The sequence below is a fragment of the Geotrypetes seraphini genome, chromosome 6 (genome assembly GCF_902459505.1).
Source record: "Geotrypetes seraphini chromosome 6, aGeoSer1.1, whole genome shotgun sequence".
Taxonomy (NCBI): domain Eukaryota; kingdom Metazoa; phylum Chordata; class Amphibia; order Gymnophiona; family Dermophiidae; genus Geotrypetes; species Geotrypetes seraphini.
Genome location: NC_047089.1, coordinates 77,272,822 through 77,293,488, shown reverse-complemented (window position 1 = coordinate 77,293,488; position 20,667 = coordinate 77,272,822). Strand labels below are relative to the sequence as shown.

Genomic DNA, 20,667 nt, shown 5'->3' with positions numbered 1-20,667 from the left:
GAGGAAGCACATGGACTGTCGAGGCCATGTGGCCCAGGAGGACCATCATTTGCCGAGCCGGAATAGAGTGACAAAGGAGCACCTGACGGCAGAGATGGAGTAGGGTTCGTTGGCGGTCTGAGGGGAGAAACGCCCTCATCAGAGTGGTGTCGAGGACGGCACCAATGAACTGAAGTCGCTGTGTGGTGAGGAGATGTGACTTGGGGTAGTTGATCTCGAACCCCAGGAAATGGAGGAAAGAGATGGTGTGTTGAGTGGCTTGTAGCACAAGCGGAGACGTAGGAGCTTTCACCAACCAATCGTCCAAGTATGGGAACACCTGGAGGTTGTGAGACCTGAGGAAGGCCGCCACCACAATAAGGCACTTGGTGAACACCCTGGGCGATGATGCGAGGCCAAAGGGTAGCACTTTGTACTGATAGTGGTGGTGCTGTACCTGAAATCGGAGGTAGCGACGTGAAGTCAGATGGATTGGAATGTGAGTGTAGGCCTCTTTGAGGTCTAGGGAACATAGCCAGTCGTGATGAGAGAGAAGAGGGTAAAGCGTGGCAAGGGAGAGCATCCTGAATTTTTCCTTGACCAGACACTTGTTGAGGTTCCGAAGATCAAGGATGGGACGGAGGTCTCCTGTCTTCTTGGGAACCAGGAAGTAGCGGGAGTAGAATCCCTGACCCCTTTGGTCTGGGGGTACCTCTTCGATGGCATTGAGAAGAAGAAGGGATTGGACCTCCCTCAGGAGGAGGAGGGATTGAGAGGAGTGAGAAACAGACTCTATGGGAGGATTGTCTGGTGGAAGAGTCTGGAAGTTGAGAGAGTAGCCGTGGCGAATGATGTTGAGGACCCACAGGTCTGATGTAATGACCTCCCAACGGTTGAGGAAGAGTTGAAGGCGGCCTCCTATCGGCTGAGGAAGAGGCAATGATGGCGGGAGACTGGCTATGCCCTGGAGAAAAGAGTCAAAAGGGCTGAGATGGTTTCGACTGTGGGAGAGGCTTGGCAGGTTGGTGAGACTGTAAACGTGCCTGAGTTTGGTGCTGCTGACGAGGCCGGCGAGGCTGTTGTTGCTGAGGCGGGTTGAGAGGTCTGGCCGAGAACCTGCGTTGGTAGGAAGACTGCTGTTTGTAGGGGCGAGCAGGTGGAGTCTTCTTTTTAGGTTTGATTAGGGTATCCCACCTGGTCTCGTGTGCTGATAGTTTCTGGGTAGTTGAGTCCAGGGACTCCCCGAATAGTTCATCACCAAGACAAGGTGCGTTAGCCAGGCGGTCTTGGTGATTAATGTCGAGGTCAGAAACTCTCAGCCAGGCCAAGCGCCTCATGGCAACAGCCATGGCAGATGCTCGAGAGGTCAGCTCAAAAAAGTCATAAATGGATCGCACCATAAATTTCCGGAGTTGGAGCAAACTGGAGATTTGTTGTTGGAAAACCGGGATCTTACGCTCAGGGATATACTTTTGTAAAGAGGAGAGTTGTTGCACCAAATGCTTCATATAGAAGGAGAAGTGGAAGGTGTAATTATTAGCCCTGTTGGCAAGCATGGAATTCTGATAAAGGCGCTTGCCAAATTTATCCATTGTTCTGCCCTCTCTGCCAGGAGGGGTGGAGGCATAAACACTGGAGCCCTGGGTTTTCTTCAAGGTGGACTCCACTAGAAGGGATTCATGGAGTAGTTGAGGTTTGTCGAACCCCGGGATAGGAATGACCCTGTATAAACTATCCAGTTTTCGAGGGGCACCCGGTACGTGAGAGGATTTTCACAGTTTTTGTAAAAAATTTCCCGTAAGATGTCATGGACGGGTAACTTTAAAAATTCTTTGGGAGGTTGTTCGAAGTCCAGGGCTTCCAGGAAAACCTGGGACTTCTTAGAGTCGGATTCCAAAGGAATCGACAGAGCCGCTGACATTTCCCTGAGAAATTTTGTGAATGAGGACTGTTCAGGTTTGGAACTGGTATCGACCATCGATGGTTCCTCGTCCGTTGAGGAAGTCTCATCATCGGTACCGGGTGGGGATTCTTCCCATAAGTCCGGGTCCCTGACGTCGGTGTGCGCAGGACAGGACGGTGGTGCGGACGGCTCAGTGTGGCGAGTCTTAGAGAGAGATTTGCCAGAGCGCATCGAGACGGTACCGGGGGAGGAAGATCGATGCCGGTCCCGGTCTCGGGGGGACTGGTGTCGGTCTTGATGTCGGGGAGGGTCGGCATCAGAGCGTGTTTGTACTGGAGGATTAAGTGGTTCAGCCGCGAGTACCGGCATGGAGGTGTTCAACGGTACCGATGGTGTCGACACCGGCGGTATGGTGCGAGGCTCGGGCCGGTCTGGTACCGGAAGGAGTGGGGCCAAAATTGCGGGCAACAAGTGCTGGAGTTGCTGTTGCAGTTGCTCTTGCAATTGGCTTTGGAGTATGGCCGCAATGCGGTCGTCCAGAGGGGGCACCGGTACCACTTTTTTCTTTGTCGGTACCATAGGTGCCGCTCCATGCCCCGGCAATGAGGATGCCGATGACGAGGCACTCACCGAAATCGGGGCGGAGCGTTTGCGGGGTCGGCGTGATGCCGGGAGGACCGGCGTCGCCGGTGTGGCAGGAGGGCGCTCAAGGGAAGTGGAAGGCTTCTTAGCCGGCTTACCTGGTGCCAGCGACACCGAGGAAGGATCAGGCGTCGTCGAAGTAGTCGGTGCCGACTTTTGCGGCGCCGTTGACGGCGCGGCCGATTCCATGGCAGATCCGGTACCGAAAAGGATATTCTGTTGGATCTGTCTATTTTTCAAAGTACGTTTTTTAAGAGCACAGCGGGTGCAGGTGTCAGCCCGATGCTCTGGACCCAGGCACTGTAGGCACCAATTGTGCGGGTCAGTGAGAGATATCGGGCGTGCACTTCTTAAAGCCCGGCTGAGGGGGCATGAAGGGGAACACGGCCTCCGCAAAATCAAAACCGGAGGCCTGTATGGTGGCAACAGGCCCTGCCGGGGCCGGCCTGAAAAATAAAGAAAAAACAAAGTTTTTTTTTTTTGCAAGTTAGAACGAAAAACGAAATCCGAAGGAAAAAGAACAAAAAAAGGAAGAAAATAGCGCGAGCGGGAAGGCAAACACAGAGATTTCAACAGCCGTTGAAAACACATGCGTCTTCTTCGCTCCGCGGAAACGAAGAAACTGGGGACCACGCTCTCCTCCATTGAGCGGGAAGGCACCCGCGCATGCGCGGTGCGACCAACTAGAACTTTCTAGTTAAAAGTGTCCGTGCCGGGGCTCCGTCGGTGACGTCACCCATACGTTAAGAATATGCTGCCTGCTTGTCCTGGGATAATATACATATTGAGGTCTTTAAGTCTGTCCCCATACACAATGGACTCAATTCTATAAATAGTGCTGAAAAATTGGTGCTGACAAAAAACATGCTATTCTATAAATAGTGCCCCAAATTAGGCATTATTTATAAAATAGTGCTTGGTGCTGAGATCAAAACCTAACTTTAGGCATGAAGATTTAAACTAACTAAACTCTGATGTAAATCCTCACACCTAAATTAGACGCATATCCCCCTTAATCTATCACAGTATGCACAAATTGCAGAAATGCTTCTGATTTGCCCATGACCCTCCCATGGCCATGCCCTATCATTTTGGAAACACATGTAAATTTTAATTGGTGCTAATTCACACCAATAATTGATTATCATCCAATTATTAGTGCTAATTGGCTTGTTATTAAATTAAATTGCACATAGAAATAGGGTGTGCACCCAAATTTCCATGCACAATATTTAGTATCATTTATAGAATTAGACCATTTATGAGGACAACCATGGACCAGTTTGGCAACCGCCCTCTGGTGTGATTTCCAGAACTGAACATAATATTCTAAATGAGATCTCACCAAAGTCTTATACAGAGGTTTCATCATCATTTTCTTTTTCCTATTAGCCATTCCTCTTGCTTTGCATCCAAACATCCTTCTAGCTTTTATTGTGGCCACTTTAAGATCACATACAATCACACCCACGTCTTGCTCTTCTTTCATGCACAATATTTCTTTGCCCCCTAACCTGTACCATTCTCTTGGGTTTTTGCAGCCCAAGTGCATGGCCTTGCATTTTTTAGCATTACATCTTAGCTGCCAAATTCTTGGCCATTTTTCAAGCTTTGCTATGTCCTTCCTCATGTTATCTACATTGTACACCATCAGGGGTATCTACCCTACTGCAGATTTTGGTATCATCCAGAAAGAGGCAAACCTTACCAGACAGCCTTTCAATAATATCACTTACATTGTGAGACTCAAAGGTGAAGGGGAGGAATATGTAGAAGATGATAAAGAAAAGGACAAATTGCTTACCAAATATTTCTGTTCTATGTTCACAGCTGAAGTGCTGGGAGCCGGACCACAGAAGACAAACATGAATAGGAATGGAGTAATAGACCCTGATCGATTTTCAGAGAGTTGTGTTCATGAGGAGCTAGCTAAAATAACTGTAGACAAAGCGATGGGGACGGATGGTGTACATCCTAGGGTGTTGAAGGAACTTAGGAAAGTTCTGGTAGCTCCGCTGTCTGACCTTTTCAACAAGTCTCTAGAGTTGGGAGTGGTACCGGAAGACTGGAGAAGGACAGATGTGGTCCCTCTCCACAAAAGTGGAAGTAAGGAAGATGTATGTAATTACAAGCCAGTAAGTGGTAAGCAAATTAATGGAAACACTTTTAAAACAGAGAATGGTGAAGTTTCTTGAATCCTGTGGATTACAGGACCAGAGGCAACATGGATTCACTAGAGGTAGGTTTTGTCTGACAAATCTGATCAATTTCTTTGACTAGGTGACCAGAGAATTGGATAGAGGATGTGCGCTAGATGTGGTGTATTTAGATTTTAGGAAAGCCTTTCACAGTGTTCCACACAGACGTCTAATAGGTAAATTGAGTGCCCTCGGGATGGGTCCCAAAGTGACAGGCTGGGTCAAGAACTGGTTGAGTGGAAAGCAACAGAGGGTAGTGATCAATGGAGATTGTTCTGAGGAAAGGGATGTTACCAGTGGTGTATCTCAAGGTTCTGTTCTTAGGCCTGTTCTTTTTAACATTTTTATAAATGATATTGCTGAAGGGTTGTCAGGTAAGATTTTCCTCTTTGCGGATGCTACCAAAATCTGGAATAGAGTAGACACGCTGAATGGTGTGAATAACATGAAGAAACACCTGGCAAAGTTTGAAGAATGGTCTGAAATTTGGCAGCTAAAATTTAATGCTAAGAAATGCAAGGTTATGCATTTGGGCTGCAAAAACCCAAGGGAACGGTACTGTTTTGGGGGTGAAGAATTTATGTGCATGACAGAAGTGCGGGACTTGGGTGTGATTGTATGTGATGATCTTAAAGTGGCCAAACAGGTTGAAAAGGTGACAGCGAAAGCTAGAAGGATGCTAGGTTGCATAGGGAGAGGTATGGCCAGTAGGAAAAAGGAGGTATTGATGCCCCTGTATAAGACTTTGGTGAGACCTCATTTAGAATATTGTGTACAATTCTGGAGGCCGCACCTTCAAAAAGATATAAAAAGGATGTAGGTGGTCTAGAGGAAGTCTACTAAAATGCTATGTGGTCTTCATCATAAGGCATATGGGGAAATACTTAAAGATCTCAATCAGTATACTTTGGCGGAAAGGCGGGAGAGGGTAGATATGATAGAGACGTTTAAATACCTTTGTAATGTAAATGCGCATGAGTAGAATCTCTTTCATTTGAAAGGAAGCTCTGCAATGAGAGGGCATAGGATGAAGTTAAGAGGTGATAGGCTCTGGAATAATCTAAGGAAATACTGTTTTATAGAAAGGGTGGTAGATGCTTGGAACAGTCTTCCAGAAGAGGTGGTAGAGACAGAGACTGTGTCTGAATTCAAAAGGGCCTGGGATAGGCACATGGGATCTCTCGGAGAGAAAAAGAGATAATGGTTACTGTGAATGGTTACTGTGAATGGGCAGACTAGATGGGCCATTTGGCCTTTATCTGCCATCATGTTTCAATGTTTCAAACAATGATTTCAAAATGAGAAAATCTATTCTGAGATATGAACTATGGGGCAACAAATAGAACATACAGTATTTTTCGCTCCATAACACGCATTTTTCCCCCCCAAAAAAATGGGTGGAAATGTAGGTGCATCTTATGGAGCGAATATACCCCCTCCCTGTCAGTCCAACGCTGAAAGCTCTTACCCCTCCCTCGCTGGATTAGCCAAGGCATGGACCCCATACGGTAAAGTATAAAACATAAACAGAACTTGGCTAAAGCTGCCACACACAAAATTAGCTTCACACCACCATCTTGGAACTTTGAAGGCTTCTTTAGTTGCTCTAGAATAAGCTAAGAATACAATGCGTTTATAGGACCCACTTGAGCTCCATGAGGCGACATCCAGCCTTTTTCGGACACAAGGGACGCTCTCAACCATCCATTTTCTCACTGTCCGAACTTCCCAACCACAAAAGTCCATGCTGAAAAGGACAGAACATTACATCGAATAGTATGAAACCCGCACCGTGGCTTTCTCAAAACTCTCTCCCAGTTTCAAAGCTCGCTCCTTGGAATCAAAGTTAAGACAAGCCGCTCCATTCATTCTACTTTACCACCTGGCTCCAGCAGACAGCTACCATCTGTCGGTGGAATAAAACTTTCCGCAGAGACCCCTCACTCCGCGCCAACTACACAACTGGGGAACCACGCCCCCTTTTGTGAAATAACCTTTGCAATTGGTGTATTAACTTCCGGACGACAGAATTCCAAAGAGCCTAATTGTGGGAAGAGCGAGGCTTCTGGAAACTTGCCAGCAGTTTGTTGCGCAAAGTCGCTCCAGGATGTAATTAAGCTGCCATTATGCAATTAAGCTGGTCTTTTTGTCACACTGGGCACGCTTAAGCTGAACTGTGAGTTGCCATTGTGATGTTTAGTATTGGGGGTTGGTGACATCACACCTGGTTCACCGTGTGGTGAGTTCAGAGTTTCACTTCATTTTCATCCCAGGCTCCTTTTATAAAACCTATTATTTGCAAAATCTTTAGAGTTTTTGGTCTTTGCCACGGTAAATCACGCCAGCAAGGGAAGGGCAGGAACTTTCAGTGCTGGATCGACAGATTTTTAAAAAGGTACCATGGGGTGAGCCTGCCCTGCTGCCTGCCAACCACTAGACGTGCCTAGCATTAGATGTGCCCACCACTAGACATGCCCTGTACTCTGTCCTGGCCTACCATTAGACCACCAGAGGGAGAACACGGTACAGGGTACACCATTTGATTCAGATTTTTTTCATGGTTTTTCCTCTTCTACAGGTAGGTGCGTCTTATGGTCAGGTGCGTCTTATAGAATGAAAATATGGTAAACTCTTATTTGTGGAATCACTAAGCCACCAGTTCTTGAATTACAGAAAGTAACACTTGCCAGATCCTCACTAATCAAAAGGGAGCTTTTGATTTTCTATCTAAAGTAAAGCCTGAGGGAAGATTAAAGTTCCCACCCATTATTAAGGAATTGTCTGCACAGGTGACCTGCAAAGTTATTTTAATCACCCCCCCAAAAACAAACAAACAAACAAACCAGGGAATCACAGTTGGGGAACCTAAATAAACATTTAGATTCCCCAACCGAATCCCAGTCAGTTAATCACACCCAATGGACCTCTTGATTTGTGAATCAAGTGTACAGTTGTAATAACTATGCAAAAGTATATCTACTCCATTCCTCTTCCCTATAACTAACTGAAGCAAAGCCAATCACATGCTACAATTTATCCAATAGTTGGAAGAACTCTATGATTTAGAATTTCCTAAAAAAGATTTAGAAGAATTTCCTAAAAAAATAAAAAAGTCTAATAAAAGCTAAAATCATTTTTTGGCAGAATTGTTTAGCCCCTTAGAATTCAAAGGCAACATTTTATAACACGTAGCTATCTAATCTATTAACCATAAGGATCTTATAAAGTGTATTATGGATTTGCCTATTTCATATTGGCTTCCATAGATCAGAATTTTATATGAGAGCGCACAGATGTGGTTCAAAAACATTTGGTGAGCTAAGTAAGTTAATGAAGTTGAATCATTTAATCTAGAACAGAACTTTGGGAATTTCTTAATCCTTTGTGCCAAGAGGAATACAGCAATGGAGTCCCACCTCTCCAGTCATACGATATATATATTTTGTTTGGTATACTCCTGTAACCCTACTAACCTGTTCACATACACACAGAAACACTACATACTATCCTCATAATAAATGACAGTCACACCCTGGAAAAATCAAGGTGCCTTCCACTTATTTAACATATCCAAGGTCAGCTCCCAACTAACTAATAGACCCTGTCTTCTCTTAACCCCACTGACTCCACACTAGCTCAATTATCATTGACTCTGCCAACTAATTGCAGGAAATTCCAGCAGTGCCATAGCTAATGAGGTAGATGCAAGACCATCAAATTCTTGCTCAAATTGATATCTTTCATCATGATAGGGTTATTCAAGTCACTCACTACAGCAGTTTCTAGAAGTGGAACTGTGATAGACCACTATTGCATGAATTCAAAGATTTCCTGCATCAATAGTTCACCATCAGAATAAGTCCATTGTAGTTAATAAAACTGCCCTGCTCCATAATCTATCTGTAAGCTCCCACTCACCAGGTAAGTGATATCCTATCACCATCTGATTTAAAGTAATGATGAAGGTGACATTGTCTGTTACCAATTTTAATTTGTTTGGTTTTCTAGCCTGTCCTACCCGGGAACCAATAATAATAATAATAGCAGTTTATTTATATACTGCAAAACCGTGAAGTTCTATGTGGTTTACACAATTTAAAAAATACATTTGAAATACAATAAAAGCAGAAGGAAATTAAAAAGTAAGAACCAATGGCTAAAACCCCTAAAATCTGATAATTACATAATATAAAATTTTTACAAATTAACTACCTAAGTACTTCAGAAATAAATGTGTTTTTAGATGTTTTCTAAATTCCCCATAAATTTCAGTAAAAATGAGCAATTGATCTAGATCTTTGCTCCATGCTGCTGCTGCTTCATATGAAAGAAGATACTGATGATATTTTTAAGTTGGCATCCTTTAACAGGCAGAAAAGCAAAAATCAAATGTGAGCTTATTTTATGTCTATTAGTTATAAAAAAAAAAAAAAAAAGTTCATTTATATATTTAGGACTCAGATCAAATAGAACCTTAAAACAAAAGCAACTGAATTTAAATTTCATGCGTGCCTCCATTGGCAACCAATACAACACCCGATTACATGAGTACATTCACAATAAGATAAAAGACATTGGACAGAATATTATACTAATTGGACATTGGACAGTATATACTAATATAGAGACATTAAACAAGACAGTAAACAATATAGTAGAGCGATAACCACATACTAGGTAAAAGGAGATCTATCTCAGACAATATGATATATCAGTGAAGATGCTTCTGGGTCAGTAATAATTCTAGATATAGAGCGTTTTGCTTTGCATTTACAATTCATAATACAGAGAAGAAAAATATACCTTAAGAAAAAACTTCAGTGAAGTAGGAAAAGTTGAATTTTGCCCACACCAATGAAAGTCTTACCCTCTCTTTTACGAAACTGCGATAGTAGTTTCTAGCGTGGAGAGCTGCACTGAATGGCTCGTGCTGCTCCCGACGCTTATAGGATCTCAATGAGCATTGGGAGCAGCGCAGCTCCCTGTGCTAGAAACTGCTATTGCAATTTCATAAAAGGAGGCCTAAGTGAAACAATGCAGGAAATCAGGATTTTAAACAAATCCCACAACAATGGTCTCCTTAAATGCAAAACCTTAACCATCTCCTATGTTAAAGTAGTAAACAACTATTTAGGAAATTTATCCTTCAAAAAATTCTCTATATGAAGTCAATCAAAAATATAAATTGCTTCCCTTGCCATGAAATTAAACAATTGCATGGGAACCTAAAAAAAAAAAAAAAGTTTCCACCTATTATTTGCAACATATTAGTTTTCAACTGGAGGAAAGATTTTCTCCTTAACTGTGTGGAACAAAGTCAACGAACCAACGAACTCCCCCTCCCCTCCAACAAAACAATGCCCACTTACCCTTAGAGGTTACTTCTGCTCTCAGTATTCCCTCAGAAAAAGTGTACTATGGAGACAGTCCTTGATCAGAAGTTAAAGTACCAATGAATGACAAGCTACTTTGGTTTGAAATTGAAATTGTACAGGTAAAATGGCAATTAAGGAACCTAAATGTAAAAAAAGGCACTAAACCATGATGATTACACTCTGGAGTACTCAACAAAATAGCTGAAGAAATTGCTGTAGCTCTTGGGATACTGTAACTTCACAGGCAAGCAGACTCAAATAGAAAATAAGCCCATGCAATCACCACAGAAAAAAAAGAGGAGATAAATCCATGAGTCTTTGGACTAGTCACAACTGTGCTTCAGTTTTTTTATATATATAATTTTCAATAGCTTTACTGTTAAATTAGTATTGCTTTTCACCAAAAATCTAAAATATTGTGGCTCATATACGTATGTGACGAAACAGATCTTTTTCAGGAAACCAATGGTATATTTTTTAAATACTGTAAACAAACACATAAGGAAATTATATTTAGCTTTCTCCCTTAATGTATGGTAATACAGGAAGGGTAACTCTGTAACAAGCTGTCTCTTGTGGAGTAGCTATAGATATAAATTCCATTCATTTTCAAAGAGAAAGTATGTACATACCTTCCCTTTTAAAATTACCCCAAGGGAAATATATACACATATTTACACCTGCTCTTTGGCATAAACAAATTATATTTGCTGGGTTATTTTATATCCATATGCACATAAACTTAAACTTTATGTGCAATAGGTCCAAACCAAGCTCCACCTCTGCCCCCTCCCTCATCTCTTGAGTTGGATAGACTTATTTGTACTTATTTATATACAGGCTGCATGCATATAAATTTTAAGCACCCATACTGAGGACAATTTGATGGTATGAGCTCAGGAGAATGAAGGGCTGAAGAGAGGTAAGAGGGTGGTGTAGTGAAGAGAGTATGAGAATATATGGTGGGAGAAGAGAATCTGGAGTAGTATGGGAGGATGGGTGTCTGGGAATAGAAAAAAACGCCTGAGGAAAATAATGGAAGAGGTGTAAGAGAAAATGTAGAGTCTAAGAATAAAAAGAGCTTTTAAGTTAGCGTATGAATCTACATTTTAGCTTTCATTCTGCTTATGTAAACTTATTATTCCTTTCTTTGGTTATCAATATTAAAAGAGGAAATAGATTCTCTAGTTAATTAAATAAGTATCTTTAAAAAATTACAAGACAGTCATTTCTGTAGCTTATGGTATATATCATGTGGAACTGATAGGAGAAAGGTGGTTATCAGGACAAGGAACAACACATTTATGTATCCTTGCTTTGAACGGTGAAATTTTGTCAATCAGCTATTTTGAATAAAGACACTGATAATATTTTAAGCTTCTCCAAAAATCACAGCCAAGTCAAAAAACAGGGTTGAATTCCAAAATATTTTATCAAATATATCTGCCATTCTGTTATTGTTCTTGTGAGGAGTGTGTGGCGCAGTGGTTGGATCTACAGCCTCAGCACCCTGTGGGGTTGTGGGTTCAAACCCCGCGCTGCTCCTTGTGACCCTGGGCAAGTCACTTAATCCTCCATAGCCCCAGGTACGTTAGATAGATTGTGAGCCCACCGGGACAGATAGGGAAAATGCTTGAGTACCTGATTGTAAAAACCGCTTAGATAACCTTGATAGGCGGTATATAAAATCCTAATAAACTTGAAACTTCTTAAAACAAACAACACTGTTTGGAAGAACCATTTATTTCCTAGTTTATGCTGATTCTTGCTAATTCTTTTCTTGACTCCTTAGATCGACCATCTTTTTTTTTAATGGCTTCCAATTTACTACCCTAAAAAAAGATCAGGCTAATGAGTCCATATATTTTCTTGAGAGAGAGAGAAAAATAAGCTGTGCCAGAATGTAACTCACATTAAACTACTACTGGAAAAGATGTGCTAAATCCAAAGAGCGATTTTTCAGACTCTAAAAGAAAATGTACTAAAATATGCATGTAGACCACAAAATTCCAACAAGATGGGTGCTACAACAGCTCATTATATTACACTATGACAGGTCAAGATTTGCAAGGGTTTTGTTTTGTTTTACAGTCATTGTATCTTTGTTTGTGAAGAGTTATCTAGAGGATCAGATCTGGAATGGTCTTATAATATTCCCTGTAATGACCAATTTGTGCAGTCATAACAAGAAATGTAGCTCTTCCTTTCCACCCATCTACTTCCTGTGCTAGAAAATGGTAGCGGCACCTTTTCAGTGGCAGATGGCACTACAGAAAATGGTGGAGAAAATGATCATTCATCAAAAATGTAGTGCCTTCATGGAGTACAGGAGGTAACATGACAATACAGTAAAATTGCTCTTATTACATGGCTATCTGGGATCTAACACCTCTGATAAAATGGTTAATTAAAGAGTGTTTCATCCAAAAACTATTTTATAAGCACAAAACTGCCATGTAATTGTGGTGCAAATCAGACTTTAGTGCACTTCCTTGGACCAAAAGGGAAACATACCAAATACATAGGTGAGGGCATGCTGCTTATAGATCTTTTGCTAAAGATTAGCTCATATTATCTGCTACAGGCTCTGCTATAGAGGACATGTGCTAATATTTAGTAAAAGACCCACACACAATCTAAACCAAACAGCATTTTTAGATTGATTCTGAATATGATGATTCCCTCAAAGTAGGTTCAAATTCTTTTTAAAAACATTCATAACTAAAACACTTCAATATACATATAAAACATATATAAAATAACAATAGTCCTGTCTGGATAAGATATTTATCAATTACTGGTAATATCACATCTGGACTAAAGACACATATTATAGGTCCCCTGGCACATTCTGTACCTTCAGAGAATTGATCAGTAACAAGGATATCTATCATGGCTTATTGGTTATTAAATTGACAAGAGAACTTATGCCCAAAATGGAATGGACATCATAAGCAGAAGAAATTCTAGTACAATGATACCATCACTTATGTTCTGTAATATTAACAATTTAGCCATGTTTTATAAAGCTTGTTGAAAATTCAAAATAATGTAAGCATCAAGCAAGATGTATATCAACTTATATAGTAAAAATATATATTTATTAAACTGGTAACTCTTCATTCTATAAAGATACCAAAAATACAGATTAGTTTCATTTAGGGACCAGAGAAATTACATGATTCAGAATATATGTATATACCTCCTGATTCTGTTGATCAGATAATGAATTGGGCTGAAAGACCCAAGATTTTTGCATGAATCCAATCCTTTATGCTGTCATTCAGAAAATTCATTTATTGATTTATCACTGTTTCATTCAACTCAGCAAATCTGTGGTACATATTACTATTACTGGCACAAATAAATCTAATTTTAACAAATTAAAAGTGAGTTAATATCAGTGTTTCCTAGTTTACCAGTGTACAGAAAGTGGAGGTACTACTGTTGTAGTGGTGATGGTTCTACTATCAATACTGTGTAGTTTCAAAGATCCAACTCTGATTCTTAACACTCGACTCAACATCTGCCCTGAAAGACATCTTGTCTTAAGTCTTTCCCACTCTCTGTGTTTTAAATACATAAAAGAAGACACACCATACATGAATGTAATCAGACTTTGTTGTATGTTTAATATAATTAAATATATGAAGTTCAAGGTAATGTTACCCACACTGGGAAGAAACACCACATGCATAAAATGTTTACTTTGCATTTACAATCATTTTTCATGTAACATGTAAATAAAATTGTCCATTTTCCAAAACATAAATTTTGTTTTATTATACATCTAAATACACCAAAGAATCCATGTTTATTTCAGCTATGTTTTAGCAGAATAATTAATGAATTAATGAATAATGAAATAATAATTAACCTGATATACCTTCTTACTCAGCACTGTAGCACCAAAACTTTTTCCAGGAATTATAGCTACAGATTTGATATGAATCATATCTTTGGATGCATTTTTTGATCACATACCCATGCCTCTGCTTGAATAGGCCTGATGTTGCTTAACAGAACCTCTTCATAGTTTCCATAGTCACTGAATTTAACAACTGCAGTTGTCCCAGAAGAATGAAGCGCTTCAATTTCCGCTCTGTAAAACTTAAAAAGAAATCAGACATAAGGATATAAAATACTGATTTAATGATTAAGAATGATTACTGTACTACTGTTTTCAAAAGGGCTACAAATCGTTTCAAAAAGGGATGAATAAAAGCAGAAAAAAGAAATGTACACAGTTAATGCACTTCATTTAACCCCCCCTTAAATTTTGTGTTCTTTGTGGTTGTTTCAAATTTTCCTTCCATTCTTTTTTAAATTTTCAAAAACTAAACTCACCAACTTCTCCTCTGCTATTTTTGTCAAACTGAGTCACATAGCTAAAATCCATTTGTTATTAATTCAGATACAAACAAATTCTTCCACTATTTTCAATCATCTCTATACCTCGATTACTTCAACCAACATCATCTACTGAAGCTATCCTTCATCCGGTCATAAAAAAAATACCACGAGAATGCTTCTCCAATTTCAAAAGTTTAGATTTTCTGTTATCAGTTGTACACATGTATCCAGTTGCTTCTCAGTTAAATTCAATGCCCTCTATTCTACCGTCCCATCTTGCATCAGCGGTCATCTACTCCTACATTCTGGGTACCATAAGGCATCTCACATGTATCATCCTTGTCTGAAAAACTAGTCTTTCAGAAATATTTTACTAACATTTCAAAGTACAGTTTCAGACACCCTCATTGTTTTACATGTTGCAGACACCAGATCTGGGCTGTAGACATTAGGAAGAGAGGTAATAAGCAGAGAAAAAAATGTTTCTCAACAGTAATAGGTCTTTTTGAAACATCAGGATTGATAAGGCACAGAAGTGGGTGATGCCATCACATGCCATTAGGTTGAACAGCTCCCCCAGAGTTCAAAACTAAGAGTAAAATTTATAAGCATGTATACCCTTGCTGCTCAAGAAAGAATGCATCTTTCAGGAATGTGAAAGAGATTATGTGCCTAATCCATCCTGTTGTCTACAGGAAAGAAATCATGCTTTCTCTGTCAGTAAGCAGGATTCAATCAGCCACACAAATAGGTGAATCCCAGGTTCAGCGCTGCTTCTGTCATTATGAATTGTCTCTTGTTAGAGAACAGCCAAATTGTGAAAAAGATGGTACAGTTGAAACATCAGAAAGACAGAGTGACCAACACATCTTGACCAAATGTGCAGTCTCTGATTGTTGACTTGTATAAAGTAAAAATATGAAGTAAATGTATAAAAAGCAAGGATCAAGTCACTGCTTTGCCTATAGTACCTTGTATCTGGTGAAGCAAAATTTAAGAGTCACAGTAGGTGCTGGTTTGATGAGCTCTAGGTTTTACTGGTTATTGTTTGTAACAGATATAGGATTTTAACCATTTCAATGGTCAGAGTTCATTTGGCTACTGGAATGGCAACTTTGTTAAGGCAAAGGAGACAATCAACTGTGTAGACTTTATGATACTGTGTTTCCCCGAAAATAAGACACAGACATATTAATTTGGGGCCCAAAAAAAGCACTAGGTCTTTTTTTCAGGGAGGTTTTATTTTATTATTTCATGTACCATGATTATTTCTCCCTTCCTCTCCTCCACCCCAATTCTTCCTATTTACTTTCTCTCCCCCACATGTGCAGCATATTTCTTCGCCTCTCACCCATCCCCTTGTGCAGTATCTTTCTATCCCTCCCATCCCCCTGTGCAGCAGAACCCTTGCAGCCTATATCCCTCCCTCCCCTTGTGCAGTAGAACCCTTGCAGCTTCTATCCCTTCCTTCCTCCCATCCCCCCGTGGAGCATTATTTAATCTCTCCCATCCTCCCTGCCGCGCACCCCCCTCCCTGATGATCCTTTCATCTCTCCCACCCATCCGAACCCCGACTGTGAGACCACAAAACAGCACCTTATAACAAACCGCATCATCGGCAGCACAGGCCCCATCGTGTTCCTCTGCTGCGTTGCTGTATGTACTCATATTGCAAAACTTTGCTCTTTTAGAACAGTCACTACACTCTTGCAGTGTTAGAGAGAGAAGAACCATCGGTTCAGTTGTCATGTCTGTATACTGTATGTACTTGTATTGCAAGACATTGCTTGTATATCAAGTTAAAATTTAATCAAATGTTTTGCTTGTCTTGCAAAACACTTGCAAACCAAGTTACTTGCAATCCAAGGTTCTACTGTATCTGGATTTTCAAAAGGCATTTGACAAAGCATCTCATTTTCAAAAGAGAAAAACATCCAAAAAGGAGCATAAAGTGGCACATGGACTTTTTCTCACCAAATTCTACAATTTACTACTATCAAAACCTATTTTCTAGATGGATATCTATAATGTTCATCTGAAGCTCATCTAAATCTCAAGGGGGAATGTTAGAGGCATGGTGTGGCAAGAACTAGGGTAGGCTTACAACTTAGATGTTTTTCTGTTATAATTGAACATTTAAAAATATATCCAGGGCACAATTTGCATATCTGGGGCTAGACCTCTAATCAATAAATAAGTGCCAAAAAAAAGGTAATCAAACTGACCAAATGATCATATAAGGTGGTTATGGTGAGATGTGTACCTGGGACTTTTTGTGTGAGGTTCACTGCAGTGCCCCTTAGGGTACACCACTGCTCTTTAATGGGATATCTTGTGACCTCATTAGTAGTCTTTCCTCATATGAGAGGAGTTCCATCCCCTTTATCATCTTGGTTGCTCTTTGTTGAACCTTTTCTAGTTCCTAATTCCATCATATCTTTTTTGAGATAAGGCGATCAGAATTTATTGCACTACTCAAGGTGAGGTCACAAACACAATGATACAGAGGCATTATAACATTTTTAGGTTTTGGTATTTTTTTTTTACTATCCTTTTTCTAATAATTCCTAACATCTTGTTTGCTTTATTGGCTACCGCCACACATTGGATGGAAGGTTTTAGTGTATTGTCAGCAATGACACCCAGATCTTTTTCTTGGGCGCTGACCCCAATATGTATCAGTTTGTATTTGTCTGCCATTTGGACACCCAGTCTTCTACTTTAGAATACTACCAGTTGTGTGTATTGCATGACACACTTAATCATTCCCACTTACTCAAGCATCATGTGACTCTGTACTACTATTCTATAATGGGTGAGACTAGTAGCACAGAGTCACATGATGCCCTACTTATAACAGGCCAATTGCTTGCGTAAGTGGGAATGCTTAAGTGTGTCATACAATGCACACAACTGGTAGTATTCTAATGTGGAAGACTGGGTTTTTAAATAGCTAAATCAGGTTTGGGATTTTATCACAATAATAAAGACTGCTTTTTTGCTACAGATTCTCCTCCACTACATGGCTGACTTTTCAGATGAAATTTATTGAACAAGTGCAAAGCGATGCACATAGAAAAAAACAATCCAACCTATAGGTATACAATGCTAGATTTTGTATATGATTTGGGTTATTCTTCCAAAGTGCATTTCATTGTGCACATGAAATTTAATCTGCCATTTGGATGCCTAGTATTCCAGCTTTCCAAGGACCTCATGCAATTTTGTGCAGTCCACATGTAATTTAACAATTTTGCAAAACTGTTCACTCATCATTCCGATATCACTTAAAAATATTTTAAAAACACTGGTCCCAGTACGGATCCTTGCAACACCCCATTATTCAACTTCCTTCATTGAAATAATTCAATATTTAACCTTGCTCTCTTCTATTTTTTAACTACTTTCCAATCCACAACAAAACACTGCCTCCTATTCCATAGCTTTTTAATTTTCTCAGAGTCATTCAGAGGAATTCTGCCTACAGCTCTCTAAAAATCTAGATACATTACTGTATGTCACATGGCTCGCCTTTATGCACATGTAGCGACTTGGTAAAGCTAGACATCCCTTGCTTTAAACAGTTTGAGCCTCTCTATGGCTGCTAGAGAATACTGACCTATGATCTAATTTTTTTCTTTTTCTTTCTTTATTCATATTTGATATATCACTAAAACTGCCAAGGCAGAACTAAGCAGTTTACGCCGATAAAAAGGAGTAACAGGAAAAATATATTTTAGATAAAAAGCACACACTGACACATAGGAGGAAGAAATAGAAGGGAAAATTAGAGAAAGGTAAAATAAACAGTAGTAAGGAGAAGGGAAGACTGACAAAAGTAAAATCAGGGAGACTAATTGACCTACTGGGGTCTGTGGTACAAAATGAGCTTGTGGGATTCTTAGATACCTAGCTGATGCAGTTGCTGCAATTTGGCACACAACTGGGACCACTAAGATTGCAACATAGTGTGACTGAATTGAGGTGGAGAGTTATTGATCAGATTAAGGTCAGGTGGGAGGGTGGCGAGCTGAATAAATTTCTTAATTAGAGAGAGCAAAAATGGATCTTTGAATTGGATACCATTATCCCCACTGGATTAAACGCTGAACTAGTGTGGATGGCGTTGCTATGAAAGTAGGTGTGTTTGCTGGTGTGCTCTATGATTGGTTGAGTGTACAATAAGTTTGGATAAGAGTGAGAACTAAGACGCCACGGCCATTTTAGACCTACACGGAGTTAATGGTGTGATGTCATAAATGGTGAGAGAGCACTGCATTAGTTATTTTTTAGATATTTATGTTTATAACTAGTCTTATAGCCCGTTACATTAACGGGTGCTAGAATATATGTATGTGTGTCTCTCTTTATTTCTTTCTCTCTCTCTCTCTCCTTAGCTGCTTTCTTTCTTTCTTTTTCCTTGGCTGTCCATCACCACCCCTTGCCTGCTCCCCCTGTCCATTCTCCCTTCCTTTTACCTCCCCTGTGTCCACCATCACCCCTACACAGGTCTCCTTATGCAGCAGCACCCCTTCTCCCTTTGTTTTACCTCCCCCCTGTCCAGCAGCACCTTCCTCCTCCCCCTGTCCAACATTAGGCCTCCGTTCCTTTTTCTTCACCCCCCCCGTCCATCAGCACCTTTTTCCTTCTCCCCCTGTCCAGCAGTAGGCGTCCCTTCCTTTTTCTCCCCCCCTCCTCCTTCTTATCCCTATGATACACTTACCTTGCTCTGCTCCTGATCAGAGGCTCCCGACAGCCGCCCAGTTGCACCCATTTGAAAAGTTCCCTCTGCAGCATCCCGCACCACTCCTGACGCGACTCCCGCTGTCCCGCACCTGTCCCTATGTCTTTCTTCTTGTTTTTCTGTGTCCCTTCCTCCCTCTGTCTGTCTGTCCAAAGCAGCATTTCCTCCCTCCACACCAGTTCCCTGTGCCCCTGCCCCTGTGTCTTTCTTCTTGTCTTTCTGTGTCCCTTCCTCTCTCTGTCTGTCTGTCCAAAGCAGCATTCCCTCCCCCACACCATTTCCCTGTGCCCCTGCCCCTGTGTCTTTCTTCTTGATTTTCTGTCTCCCTTCCTCCCTCTGTCTGTCTGTGCAAAGCTGCATTCCCTCCCCCTTCCATTTCCCTCCCCCCACACCAGTTCCCTGTGCCTGCATTAGCGTTTCCTCTACCCTCTTTCCCTTCTCACAGTCGCGACTACAAACGCGGGCCCGTGTCCTTTGCCGCCGCCCCCTTCCCTTCCCGCGGGCCCGACTACACATGGCGATTCAAGCAGCTTGTGTTGCAGTCTTCACATGCTGCTTCGGGTCCTTCTACTGGCCTGATTTACTCTGGCACGTCCGGAGCAAATCAGGGCAGTAGAAAGGCCCGAAGCAGCGTGTGAAGACCGCTGGACATGCTGCTTAAATCGGCAGTTGGGCCCGCGGTAAGAGAAGAGGGGGGGGGGGCGGCAAATGACAGCGGAAAGTTGCTGGGCTTCTCGGTGGGGGCACTGAGTGGCCGCGATCCCTCTACTCCCAGACCCCCCCCCCCCCCCGGAGGAACGGAGATCGAGTTGCCGCCATTTTGAAGATCGTTCTGCCCTGCTCTTTGCCTTAGTATATTTTTAAGTTGAAAGACATGGTGGCGGCGGCTCCTCTCAAGACCCCCGACTGCATTGGACTTCCGACGCAGGTGGGGATCCTGAGAGGAGCCGCTGCCTGGTCTTTCAACTTAAAAATATAGTAAGGCAAGGAGCAGGGCAGAGCGAAGAACATTGATTCCCATAAGATCATCCGCCTCGGGGGAGACAAACGCCGCGTCCGACTTCAGCCTCGGGGGAGGAGAGAGGACTTCAGGCAAGGAGCAGGGCAGACCAAAAACAGCATGGGCCGACAGCCGCCGTGTCCGACATCCGTCTCGGGGGAGGAGAGAGAGTGTTTCGGGTGCATGCCACTCCTATCTGAGATGCTGTACATCTCACGGAAAACGGACCCACGCGATAGGACTGCGCATGTGCGGCCTAGCGTTTTATTATATTAGATTACCATGAAGCCGGCAGTGGATGAAATGTTCCCGGAGGGTGCGGGGCCTTATGTGGTCCTGGATGAGGTGAGGATAGGTGTCAGGGAACAGCACAACAGATGAGGGATCATGAGTGGGCTAAGGAAACCGTTATAACCACTGTAGTGGGTAGTAATAGGCTTGTTGTAGTTAGTTGACTAAAGGCTGTGTCTTTA

General features: G+C 41.6%; 1 protein-coding gene across 2 annotated transcripts in view; it reads right to left on the bottom strand.

The window, feature by feature from the left end:
• The window catches only part of TDRD3 (tudor domain containing 3), a 308,084-nt gene that overhangs the window by 51,518 nt on the left and 235,899 nt on the right, over nt 1–20,667 (bottom strand). For both annotated transcript variants that reach the window (XM_033948249.1, XM_033948250.1), the window contains exon 12: nt 14,082–14,207. In XM_033948249.1, coding sequence (XP_033804140.1) covers nt 14,082–14,207 — 126 coding nt within the window. The remainder of the gene's footprint in view (nt 1–14,081; nt 14,208–20,667) is intronic.